Raw genomic sequence first — 13,696 nt, forward strand, 5'->3', positions numbered from 1 at the left:
ATACACGCGTCCCCGAAAACGTCCCTGTTTCGATTCGCTAGAAGCTTCCAATCTAGCGGCTGATTCCCAAACTCTCAAGATAGTCTCTCTCTCGTTCTACCCATCCCGTTTGGCTGATATCACACACGCACATTCATTGTGTGCAAATAATCACCACTAGGCAGGAACCCATCAAGAGGCATGAATGGGTGAGAGTGAAACGACCCCGCCAGCTAGCTGGTCATTAGGTGCCCGTATGCTGTGCCACCTTGCCTACCCATACAGGCTGGCAAATAAAGACGCCTTCTCAGTACTCTGATTGAGAACTCGATAGGGCCGGAGTTCACACAAATAAGCATCAAATAGGAAGAGGTTATTACCAGTCCAATCAAGCAAATCCCGGAATTACACCTCAGTAGTTATTAGTACGCTTTGCTCCAGAGGAAACCAATTAATTATCGGATTATTGCCAACATGGTCGAAAGTTGGGGCATGGGTTCACAGTCCACCAAATGTCGTGCTAATCCATTTCGATAATGCCGAGTACCAGTAACTGTACACCTAGGTTGAGTAGAATCTTTTCAAGAGGAGGCCACCAACTTAACCAACAAAAAAATACAATCTGAGTCCTGCAGCTAATTGCCTGCTGTCTATGACAGAACTTCCAAAAGCAGCAGCTTTGAAGACATGACATAAGCCACCACGACCCCTGTTAGCATTGTTCTGGTGAAACGGCCCCCAACATAAACCGAACGTTTGAAACGTACGTGTACCTTCACCTGATGTGCTGATGACAAACCGTACAAATCCGATTGTCAATGAATTCCTGCACACATTCTACGAAATTTAGGGATGATCGTGAACCCCTAAAAACCCGATGCCCGTAAATTGTGTGCACGTGGATAGGAATTAACGAGGAAAGAGGGGACATGCAGGGTGGCTATTAAATCGGATAGACAGTCAAACGTCTATTAGCTGCACAATCAGGTGCACGTACGAATGCTAATATTCTACGGGGTAGAGAGGGCGAAGGGGAGAGGAAACGCAAACGACGGAATGGAATTTCACTGTCATCGAAGATTCAGCAACATTGACTTAATTCTGAGGCGCCAGTTGGAGGACTTTCTGAGCGCTAATGGTGACGGCATCTGAAGGCGAACAGGATAAATTGGAGTTTGCAAGAAGCGAAAAGCGAATCATCGTTGATAGCGGAGGAAGGCGTAAACTTACCAACTTTCCTTTGTAAGCATGCAGGCTTCGGCGACCAGGTTATACCCAAAAGGTAGATAGGAATGCCCGTAGCAATAATTGCACACCCGTACACTGCGGTGGAAAAAACTTGTGCACTTAGTGAGCATACTTATTTTTTGCCTAAATTCAGTGTTCATTGGCATTAAATTAAATCATTGAGCGACCGCTGAGGTAAATAGGGGAAAGCAAACATTAAATGCTTGCTGTAATGAAAATGCTACAGTGCTACTTTGATTATATTTGCATTAGCCGTGTTCCAATGGTACACGTTAAAGCCTCAAAATATGCAGCAAATAAGTCATCCATTGGATGAAAGCAAAGAGGTAGCATTTACAACTGCTCCCAATAAACTCAAAAAAATCACACAGGTATCAATCAAGCGATATTAATATTGAGGCTCTAATATCGGTAATTTTCCTCTCTCAACCAAAATAACTAGAAAAATTCTTTCCAGGTTCTCCCCGTAATTAGATGATAAACTAACTCAATCGAGCAAAAACCTGAGTTTATGCACTCCATCAACTACCCTCAACCGCGAAGTTCACTAGAGCTTTTTTGGGGACTAGCAACATACAGTTGCCGAACAACACGGAAATCAAAAGAAATTTGAGATATTGGATGCTGATAACTTACAGGACTCCATGGGGGCACCAATAAATGAGAAAATGATGAGGAAAGCGCTCATTCCAACGTAGATTATGGGGAACAATATTGGCACCTGTGGAGAACGAAACCCGTCAACTACTTGCGAGCAAATGAAATGCATGCTCCAGATTCATTGGTCCAATCAAGATCCGCCGACATTCGCCACAGCGATCAGGCGAGACAATGCCCCTAGAATCCTATTGAAGCTAACTTATTCGATTTCTAACCTGGCTATAGTTTATCGACGTGGGTCTAGCTACAGAGCTACCGATTTAATTGAAATGTGGATCATACTTGAACCGCCACAGGTGAGTAAGTGCAAGACAGTAACAATTTTGCATGTTTACTAGTACGCGCCACAGTATTTAAATGAAGCAGTTACGATATAAGTAATTCAGGCAATGATAGTGCGAATAAGATGAAACCCATCATAATTACGTCGGTCCTTCACTCAACCACGACTAAACGAAGGGGAGGATGCTTACCCGAACAGGACGGATGGCCTCCTTACGAGTTATCCGGAAGATGATGACGATGAGAACAGAGAGAGAAATCGCCAGCCATTGCACGAAACCGAGATAGTTCATCAGGGCGTACAAATCAGTGACCGAGAGGTATAGCAACGAGAAGAATGCCTAAAATGTGCAACAGTATACTATTAGTACAAAGCGGCAACAGAGACTCAGACATCAGGTGAATATCCGAATATGCTTCTCAGGGATGTGAGTGGAACCATTTAAAGTAGAGCGGCGTTGATAGGTTACAGGACTGATACAATTAAGCCATTCAGCACCCAGACTCAAACTATTTAACCGGCTTTGTGAAATATTGAGTAGAGATGCATTCGGGTAAAAGCAATACTGTGGAGATTACCGTAAAAACGACAGCGGGAAGTGGCGTCAGCTTGTGGATGTGGAGGAAAGCCATAACACGTGGCATTTGGCTCTCCTCGCCAGCCACAAAGAATATGCGCGAGGTAGTGAGCATAGCACCATTGACACCACCGAAAGTCGACAGTGCTACAAAGATCGACATGATCCACCATCCATGACTGTACAAACGCTGAGCAAACGTCTAAAACGGAAGAGGATTAGTGTCACCTATCGCCAACCTCTGCGTTCCCAGGTTACTCGGAGGAGTAGTGAGCAGGTCAACCGACTAGCTTGGCATTAAGGTGCATGTAAATGCACTGATAAAGTGCAAATAGGCCTTGCTTAAATAGGCGAACTAGCTGTAGAACGAGTAAAGAGGCCGCCTAGCGCTTCAAAGAGAACGAGTCAGCGATTGGTTTGGCACGTGCACCCCACCGGCACTGCAGAACAACTTGCCAACACGGCAGCAACAACATGCGCGTGCGCACGCAGATTATGAAGATGCACGTGACTATGGCCCACCTCCGAGCATGCCCGATTCCATTTTCCCCAACATCGCCGTGATGTGAAAAAAGTACTTAACTAACGATTTATGGACAGCATTTGGCGTTGGTACTAATTACGTCAGGAGCACATAGATGGAAAGTGACAGTGGATACTCCAAAATACTAAGTCCAATCACTTGTCCAGATTATGCTTTCTGATTGTTGAGAGCGATATGAATTAGGTCCGGAAAATTAGATAACACTAAAACTTGTTAATAGCTTCGCAAGAAAACGCACCACGGCAACGGCAGGTGTTATAAGAATTTCATGAACGTCAACGGTCGTAAAGTAGGCGACGTTGCAGAGAGTGTAGGCAGCCGTCACAACTAGGCAGGAGAAAACTATAGCGATTGGCAAATCGCGCTTTGGGTTCTTCATCTCCTCAATCATGCAGTTCAGGTAGTTCCAGCCAGCATAAGCAAAGAGACCTGAGTAGAAGCCAGTTGCTATACCACCCAAACTCCAGTCCGACCCCTCAAAGGCACTATCGAATGCCTCCACACGACCTTAAGATGAAAATCACGATTTCATTAAAGGCTACTTAGCAAAGGGAACACCGAATGAGAAAAAGTTATCACAAATTGCATACCAAATCCCATTTGAACAAAACCAGTGATGATTATCATGATAATAGCCGCGAGTTTTCCATAGGTAAAGACATCCTGAACTCGCGTCGAAAGTCGAGTGGAATAACAATTTATGTATGTAATTAAAACTAAAATAGGAAATAATTTTAGGACAAAAAACTGGCAAAGGCAGAAAAACTAGGACCATAAAAAACATACGGATGCACGCAGCACCAAGAAGTCTGACAGCCATATCTGGTTGCTGACAATCGGGGAAGATTGGCTGTAGAGTGTACTTGGCAAAGGTCATAGCAATGACAGCGATGGTTGCCGGCCTAACAACAATGACTTCAACCCACATTCGCAAGAAACCGAAGAAGGGACCAAAAGCTTCCAAAATGTAGGCGTAGTCAGCACCCGAACGGTGGATTAACGTGCCCAATTCTGCGTAGCAATATGCACCAAGAAGCGAGAAGAGACCGCAGGCAACCCACAGAATCAGGCTGGCACCTACACTTTTCACACTTGCGAGAATACCGGTTGGACTAACAAAGATTCCGGAGCCGATCATCGAGCCAATGATGACGTTGATGCCCTGCACTAACCCAATCGTCTTCTCCATCTGAACACGGCCATTTGGTTCTCCTCCCATCTTCACTGCTCGCAGCTTAACCAAATGATGCTTCTATAACAAGATGAAAATTCACAACAAAGACAGCAAGTAGCAGTCTCAAAACAAAACCAAAAAATTTTACTAAAAAGGACTAAATACATAGATGCGTCATGTATATGCTCCGAAGCCTCATCTGAAAGGTGCCATTCACAATCTTTGCCTTAGAAAAGGACTTAATCCAATCATGGAAACAACCCTCATCGTGAAGGAAAACATAAGAAGGGACAAAAGATACGTCATTTAACAAGAAGACTAAGCGCTTAGATATAAACGCGTTCACAGAACCCATACCCCAAACCTGAACCGGCAATGCGCAAAAGAGCTCAGAACGTCCGCCGACAAACACAGCGGAAACCCTAGGTTCTTGTTAATGCTGTGAAGCGAACAATTCAAACAAATGAAGACAAAAGCAAAAATCATCAGCTCAAATTTGATTCCTTTAAAACCTTTGTTAAATACAACACAAAAGCTAGAACTCTATTTAGTCAAGGCATTAAAGTTGAATACATGACAACCATATTATGAACTTGTTCAATCGATGCATCTGTTGTGATTTCATGCAAGCCGTTTCATTAACTACTATCAAAAATAAGAGTCATCATACAAAATCAGTGCAAGCATTTGACAAACCAGCTGTTTTTTGAGTGATGATGTAATACGTCAATTGTTTAACTGCCGGTTTTGGCAAGGGGCCACTTTGTGCCATGACCATTGTACCTCGACAGGTGGGCTGGCCTCCAGGCCATGCCAGTAGCCTTCAACACACTTGTACGCTAAGTATATATGTAAATTGAATGTGCATGAACATATATATGTATATAAACATATGTGCACTCTTGCGTCTTCAGGAAAGTCTGGAGGCACTACCTGGGTGGCAGCGTGTGGTAATGCGAAAGTAGTCAGTTCGCTGCAACTCATTAAAATATTGTTGAAAAAAATAACATCTCCTCTTCTAAAAGTGCTTCGCTGCACGTGAAATCAAATCCTCTTAAGGAAAATAACCGGTAAAATGATACCTACCCTTACTTGCAGTATCATGCACGTGAATGCTAATTTCAGATTCTGGATTGCTTTTAACAGCCAAAGCCTGTCCTGCCAACATATAGTGTGGCATAGCTAAGAGACCATATATCATAATTTATCGGAAGCAAACGACCCTACATAAACATTAAGAACAGCCGAGTTGGAAAAATTACACACAAGGGTAATATCTAATTTGAATAGAAGCAACTCTTTTTACAAAGCACCACAATAAATTGGTCATGCACACTAAAAGGCCCCCGTAAATCTTTCAAACTAGGATTAAATAATGAGGAATCCTAATGGTCTTTGACACATTTAGTGTAAAAAAGGGAGGAGCTGATGCAATTCATGAATAAGACTACCATCTCGCTAACAAGGTTTGATTCCCAGCACTAAGGTGACTAGGAGCTGAGAATGTTTTCATGCTTATTATATGAGAAGTTTAAGTTATTAGAAACACCTGAAGAGAAAAATATCCTTTGTGGGACTGTACCCGCCTTCAACACCCCTAGGATACGATGACTGACAGATTGTTGTATAAACTTTACAAAGGATTGGCAACTGCCGGAGCCTAAGGCTTCTAAATTACAAGGTAGAACACAGGAAAGCGATTATTAATGAAGCTTAACTATTGGGTGTAGACAGAACAGGTTGCCGCTAATGCTTCCCATTAGCGGCAGCCCGTAAACCATCTTTGTTAGTTATGTTTAGGTCCAAAAGCAGAGAATTTCCCAAAAAGACGCACAATATTCGTCGGTGCGATGTTGGAAAGGATGGTGCGGTGTAGCGCCCAAAGTCACTGGTGAAGGCGCTATAAGTCGTAGCACGGGGCTACACGCGTAATGTGTTGGCTGTTTGCTTAACTCTCGGTTCTGATAAAAGGCACACCTGGGACCACCGCCACTGTAACTCCGCCGATCTGGCTGGCGTCCGCACATAGCCATTGGCCCTAGTCTCTTCAGATGTCGAATGTACATACACATGTGTAGAACGGGGCTCATAGATCCCTTCTCCCCTCTTAGAACACTCAGGTTGTTTTGGCTTTGTTATGCTTAGTAGGATAAATAAGTGGCGAAGGCAAGTACAAGCTCAGGGACGTGTAGACACGGAACCCCCTCCGGGTTGCAGAACGCTGACTCAGTCACGAGGATTGATTCTTCTCCGCCTCCCCTCTGAATGAAACACTAAAACAACACAGATATTACATATGTACAAGCTAAGGATTAAACACCAAATATATTATGCTGCCTACTTACCATACAAGGCGATGTGCTCAAACAACTAAGGTCAATTGAAGCGAGTGTGCGCTGCTATTATTTCCAAAGGTGAAATTCTGATTGGTTTTAAAAATATTTCGTCAAAGATACATGTTGCCTTGGGCCCTTTATTATTATTATTTTATTGGTAAGCCGGCAGTCCTTGAAGATTGATGTCATTTTTGCATATAAACTGCTTAGTGTCCATTGGACGTTTTCAAGGACTTTACGTGATGGCGGCAAGGCGCGTTTTGGAGGTAACTTCGGCAACCTTTGGGTGCTTACCATTGTAGTCAGCCGACTTTTTCTCAAAGGACAGTATTTTTGGGTTCCAAACTCTCTCTTGGTTCAAGTTAGTTCATATTTACTAAACACTTTAGACCGCTTGCGCATATTACCCATGTCGTCGTGTGCTGTAACTTGGTATTTGCGGCCACAACTTCAAACAAACTCGTAATAGCTAGAGTCTTGGATCGTAGTTATGTCACAGGTGAGGAATTGGATTTACATCGCCCTACCCTGCATTCACAAAGTATTCTTGTACTCGAACATGTATTCCGTATCTATTGTGTTTTGTATACTTAATGCTGTATACGCAGTGTTTACGAGATGTTACGCCTCATCATGTTTTGCGTATTCATATTTTCAAACAAGTATATCTGCGTCTTTTTGAGTACTGTCACCGATTCGTTCGTTGTACGCATAGAAATTGAAATTACGTCGCACTCCGATGATCGCGTGCACAATCTCTTCGTGGATCCACATGGATGTCATATTATTATCAGCATGCAATCGGGAGTGAATTTATATACTACAAGGAAGTGCAAGAAACTTAAGCAGGTTCAGAAAGCTAAGGTAATGTCATGAAATTTGCCTTCGACATGATAATCAGGATCTTTTGATTGATTCAGTCGCCTGGAATCAGTTTAACGAGAGTGATACAACCACACAAGAAATCCTTATTGGTACAAACGAGGGCATTATTTTTGAAGCGATGCTATCAAGTTCCGAGGAATTCTTGGGTTCTTTAAGCTGTACAGTGCTTTGGAAAGAAGTATGCATGAAGTTTTTACCGGCTGCGTAAAGTTCGTCGAATGCTTTTAGTATTTGTTCATGCATTGTTTACTGCGCATTCCATCTTAGTGTAAGTGACTTGTGATGGAATTTTACAACCGATAGTTAGCCTATCTCTTTCATTCGTACTGTATAGTTACCGAGCTTATTTGTTAAACCTGCAAACTTTTTTGGCGTTCAGCTTATACGACTGGACCAGAGTATTACTGGTTTAGTTGTCATTCGCTATCCACCAGGATCTGCGCTTGTACCCGCAGGAGAACTGCAGCTCTGCGCTGTGCTTGCGTCTACACCTGGTCGGCTTTATCAGTTTTTCGGTCGCATGCAATCATCTGATCTCGGTTCCGCCTGCCGCTACATAAGCGCCACAGCTCTACGTGAAGGATACATACCTGGTTTCTATGCACCTGTGTTTGCACCTTATTCGCAAAACCTATCAGGTAAAAAAAGGATGAGTGTTAAGGGGTCGCGTGTTTTGTTCATCTCAAAAGTCGGTGTACTTTCGGACATTCCAAATCATGTGTGCTCCTTCATGTGTAATTCCAGGTGCCAAGTTTATCGAATTTCCAGTCTCATACGGATACAGTGATCTTAAAGTGTTTCACAAGAAGGGCGAAGAAGTTCCAAGCCAATTTGCCTGGATGACAGGTAACATCGGTGATTTGGATCATTTATTTCGGAGAAAAACTTAGGTGTTTATGTATTATTTTATTACAGCATCAGGCATATACTTCTGCCAATTGGATCCAACTCGCCTGATCGACTCAGAGGTGATATCCAGTGCTAGTGATCTGATGACGCCTCTGCGAATTTCTCTAGCAAGCCATGCCAAATTGATTCCCTATCCCACGATGGCGGGGGAGTTAGCCAGTCTGCCCCTATGCATATCTCTCATGGAGTTCCATGTTGTCATCGCCTATGCGGATCGTGTCAAAGCCGTTAATCTGCTCGACGATCAACCCGTTTTCTCACAAAGTATTCGTGACGTCCTCGGTGGCACGCAGTTGAGTGGCGTATGCAGAGACCCAGAAGAGGACCGTCTTTGGCTTTACAGCAGTACGGCTCTCTGCCAGCTTACTGTAGATCGCGAAGATTGGCGTATTTGGAGAATACACCTGGACCGGCAAGAATTCAAGGAGGCTCGAAAGTATTGCAAGGTTAGGGGATATGTCACTTATGCGCATGCATATATATGTGTGTGAATTTACATTGTTAATTTATCTATAGACATCAGAACAATTGGACGTAATTGTTTCCCAGGAGGCGGAGTTCTATTTCGCACATGGCGAGTAAGATCATTTACTCCCTATTACGGATATGTTTGGTCATAAGTACGGCGTTCGTATTATACGTTCAAGCCACTTTTAGCTGTTTTAGTGGTTACTTCGTTATGTGAGACGCTATAAGTACGTTTATTTTTTCCTTTGTTTTGCTCACAATAGTCATAGGCCTGTTTTTTGGCTGCTTCAGCGTTCATAACGATTTCTGAAATGTAACGTTTCTGTTTGTTTAATATTTCCTCTCGCAGTGACCTGGAAGACTGCCTAACTGTTTTTATCTCCAACTGCCTTAGATATGTAAAATCGGCGGAGTTATTTGCTGAAACTTCGACGCCGTTTGAGGAGATAGCTCTTCGTTTCAGTCAGATTACAGCTCTATCTGCTGCAAATTATGGGGACACTGAGGGTGGAAACGTGGCGGCCGCTATCGCCTTAACCGAAGATTATGAGGTGATCGATGAACAGGAGGGGAGGAGTGATGGAGAGGAAGTGGAAGATAGCAGGATCCCCACCAATACTGCCTCTTCATTCGGCATGACTTTTCGGCTCCTCACGTCCTGCACACCCCTGAAGGTCTTTCTTCGAACGAAACTGAAACTTCTTGAAGGCGAGACCAATGACAGACTGATGACCGTCATAGCCCTCTGGCTAATCGAACTGCTACTGGGAGAAATCGGCCTCTTGGAGGATAAATGCGCTAAACCTGATGCACCTAGTGTGAGATATGAGGAGTTGGCCAGCGTTCGAAATGAGTTTCGTCTTCTCGTCACATCGTCCAAAGTTTCGGTAGGATAAATCTTTGTTTTATTAAAGTGGTGTGAAGGCCTCGAGTCGCAATCACTTGGCTAATGAAGCATATGCTTTATTGCATTTTACATTATTTCCACGTCAATTTATTGGTACTTAGGGTACAACGCAATTGTCGCAGAAACTTTTTTTGATTTCTTAATAGCTCTACTACTTGTGGTTCTTTGAAATGGACAGTCTGGTGTAACACCTCTGCCATTTTTCAAACCTTTAATAGTCATTCTTAGTACATTTGGAATTACACAACAGACTGCTGTATTTATTGCTGTCTGTTTGTTGGTAATGTGTTATTAGGTGCCTAAAATACAACAAATAAGTCCTGAAGTGATCAAAAATGCCCACAACGATTTTGCAAAGAAAGTGGCTTATATGGATGCTCACTTTTTCCCTAGAAGATCCTGTCGAAGTGCAAGGATGTAATCTATAGTCTACTATCAAGTCATGGGAATTCTGATGACTTTGTGTTTTTCGCTAAAACGAACGGGGGTAAGTTTAGTGACAATAAATGCTCTATGGTAGTGCATTTCAAGAGTTCCTCATTAAGGCACATTTTATTATCTGTAAATACGGTTTAATCCAACCGGTTCTTTCCGTTTATCATGCCAATCTATTCATGATTTTCCGATGCAACCAATAAGATGTGTTTCATTTTTCTGCAAATGTTTTTGCCCATTTTATTAATTTTTCAGTGAAGTCGTAAAAAAATAAGCCCAGTAGATGGAATTCTTGGATAGCGGTCACGAGTACACACGCACTTAAAACTTATGCTGTAATACGAATTCTAAGAAGAATGTTTGCCTTGTTTGCAGATTACGATCGTCTGATCGACCATTACATGTCACGAGGCGCCTATGCGGAGGCGCTTTTCGTTTTCACCACCCACCCTTCTTGTGCAGCGAAGCTGTATCAATACAGCGCCCAGTTGGCTCCCTGTGAGCCGAAAATGCTTGTCGATGCCTGGATTTCCGCTGGACGGCGTTTGTGTCCTTGTAGGCAAGTCTACCATTTCTTGGGACACTTCGTCCCTTGAAATTATTGCTTTAAGAGAAGAGGAAGTTGTGCATCCAGTTATAAGCATCAATATGAAGATAGTATTTGCGTTAACGCCTGTTTGGAACAGTTTATTAGACCTGTTAATAAATGAGGCTTCTTGTCTAGTTGGCGCATGTGAATAATATATACTGTTATTCAGCAAAGCTGTGATTGCCTTGAAATGACTTCTTCATTTCATAGGTTTTGTGCCCTTTAATTGTACTTACTACGCTGGGATTAGTGTTGCGTGCTTTTGCTGTAGACTTCTCTCTAGCCTATTGCTGCTTCTGCCCGGTGAGGCTATTCGTTACTTGGAGTTTGCGCTTGATCAATTGCAATGTCAAGAGCAGGCAATACATCACCAGCTCATTCACCTATACGCCAGCCTTCCTGACTCCACTGCAGACACGCGTCTTCTGACCTACCTGAAGAAGTACACCCCATCCAATCTTTGCGGGGTCTTTGTGGAGGTACTTGGTGGTCTTGGTACAACGGACAATATGTCCAAAACACTTTCTTCAGCATATACTACTCTAGAGCCCGGTTAGTTGGTGCGGTATCACCTCATCAAACACCTGACAGTACCCGAACTTTTGCATCATAGTTTCTTTGGTAACAGGTACAATATGTTCAGTTCTTTTCTATTTCCAAAATATTTCTTTATGTTCAGGATATTTTTGAAATATGAAGGCAAAATTGCGGTTATCTTTGCGTAGAACATATCCTGAGAGGCATCAGAAATGGACATATGGATGCTTTTCGGTTGACAACTTCAAGATTGTTAGTTCTCTTTCAACCTGTATCGTTTTTATCCTATACCCTTCAGGTCTGCCATATGATCCTGGTTTCGCAATTCGAACTTCCATGGAGAAAGGCTGTTTAAGATCAACTGTGTTTTTGTTGCAGTCGTTGGGACTTTTTGGTCAGGCAATCGAAGAGGCTCTTTCAAAGGTATATTTTCTGTTGCAGGATTTTCTATAATTCAGAATGACATCGCTTTGGCTAAGGAAATAGTTAAGTCAAATATTCTCGGAATCGATGCGCAACGCGCTCTCTGGCTGCGCATAGGTAGGTCACATTCAGTTTAATTCAGTTATGACTTCATTTATATATGATGTACTTAGTTGATGTGCTTTTTAACAGCTCGTCATGTTGTTACCGATCAAAGTAGCCCACAGGAGGCGACGGCTCTGCTTCAGGAGTCTTCTCTCCTTCGTTTGGAAGACGTATTTCCACTCTTCCCTGATTTTGTCACTATCGATGAGTTTCGGGTACGTTATTTCGCGTGCACATATTGCTAGCGCTCACTGGGTGTTTCGTTTTGAGATTATCAACTTCGCTGAACCGTCTAACTGTATTTCAATTTTGTGGTTTATTCCATTTTTAAACATTAGCGAACTAACTAATCAATCTCCCCACCGATTTGAAGTGGCGGATAATATATTTTTTTTCAGCTTCGTTCGTGATCTAGAATGGAGGTGTATGTTTTGCAGGAGGTAATATGCGAATCGCTCGATGCCTACAATTCTCAAATTGAGCAGCTGAAGGTGGAGATGCGGTCGACTGTGGAGAGTACCAATGAGATTCGCACCCAACTCCATGAATATAAGTCTCAGTGAGTTCTACTCATTCAAAGTGGACGTGATAACTATCGCGAATTAAATTGTTTGTAGCTACGAAATCATTCCAGAGAATGCTCGTTGTTCTCACTGCCTACACTCAATCTCTCTACGCACATTTTATGTGTTTCCTTGTGGTCATTTCTTCCACACAGACTGTCTCTTGAACTTGGTGAGTAATTTGAAAAACGTGCACGCAAGTTGCATCGGGTAGTAATTTCTTAATCACCTCGTTGTCTGTGCTCCCCCGTAGGTCCGGCCACTCCTGACTCCCGGTGATGCCGGGAGGCTGGCTGAACTCTGTACGAAAGCAGAAACTGACGCCGCGGTTATTCAGTCATTTCGGGTAGGAAGTCGTTGCCTTTTGAGTCTTTCATGGCATCCCGCCTCTGTAAATTACTAGTCCGTGTAATTTTTCTTTATAGTCTCAGTTTGATGAACTGGTCGCCGCTGATTGCGCTCTTTGTGGAAAGGTTGCTATCGATAGTGTTAGTCGTCTCTACTTTTCCGATGCCAAGGAATATGAAAGCGAACAGAAAATCTGGCTTACATCTTGAAAATGGACTGTCATTATCGATGAGAGTGATTCAATAAACTGATTGCTTCCCGATAAGGTCGTGGTGGTTCGGCACTTTAGTTGCGTAGATGGCCTTTGTGGGTTGCGCTCCCATTCTGTAGAGTGGCTCTTTAACCATCCAGTGTCTGCTTTGGAATCGGAATTTCGTCACTTTTGGTGCATTTCGGTGGAACTCGCGAGGTAGCGTGACTGATGTCTGCCCTATTCAGTCTTGGGTCCCTATGTTGGTTATTGTGAGTAGTGGGATATGCGATTTTTTAATTATGGGAGTTTCTAGCGCAGTGGAGTACTCCAGTTAAGCTGATCATCCGACGCAGGCGTAGTCCTTTGGGGGCTGAGAGAGTTTAAGGTCGGGATCCACTGAAACTGCGTCATTTAATATGCTGAAATTTTGGCGATATAGAACCTTTTTTTAAATGGGACAGTCTTTGGTCCTTAAAATAAAGTGTTTTATTCTATATCTCAGATGTAATTAAAAGAGTTCACTGCGTTTTTAC

General features: G+C 43.0%; 2 protein-coding genes across 2 annotated transcripts; one reads left to right on the top strand and one right to left on the bottom strand. All coding sequences in view use genetic code 11, as the record gives it.

The window, feature by feature from the left end:
- Positions 1-1,074: 1,074 nt before the first annotated feature.
- On the bottom strand, positions 1,075-4,510 carry EGR_01352 (Y+L amino acid transporter; the record flags this gene model as incomplete). Its single annotated transcript, XM_024490601.1, has 8 exons — positions 1,075-1,127; positions 1,210-1,302; positions 1,864-1,948; positions 2,361-2,510; positions 2,749-2,949; positions 3,530-3,798; positions 3,882-4,007; positions 4,078-4,510. The coding sequence occupies 8 exons, from the start codon at positions 4,508-4,510 to the stop codon at positions 1,075-1,077; spliced, it is 1,410 nt and encodes a 469-aa protein (XP_024354925.1).
- A 2,533-nt stretch (positions 4,511-7,043) lies between these two features.
- Positions 7,044-13,179, top strand: EGR_01353 (Vacuolar protein sorting-associated protein; the record flags this gene model as incomplete). Its single annotated transcript, XM_024490602.1, has 20 exons — positions 7,044-7,067; positions 7,104-7,162; positions 7,191-7,300; positions 7,517-7,665; positions 7,703-7,864; positions 8,066-8,324; positions 8,431-8,532; positions 8,602-9,041; positions 9,112-9,173; positions 9,458-9,950; positions 10,364-10,457; positions 10,781-10,960; positions 11,205-11,546; positions 11,830-11,954; positions 11,990-12,071; positions 12,147-12,274; positions 12,497-12,618; positions 12,677-12,794; positions 12,876-12,968; positions 13,048-13,179. The coding sequence occupies 20 exons, from the start codon at positions 7,044-7,046 to the stop codon at positions 13,177-13,179; spliced, it is 3,276 nt and encodes a 1,091-aa protein (XP_024354926.1).
- Positions 13,180-13,696: the final 517 nt, after the last annotated feature.

Source organism: Echinococcus granulosus (assembly GCF_000524195.1).
Source record: "Echinococcus granulosus chromosome Unknown EG_S00005, whole genome shotgun sequence".
NCBI lineage: Eukaryota > Metazoa > Platyhelminthes > Cestoda > Cyclophyllidea > Taeniidae > Echinococcus > Echinococcus granulosus.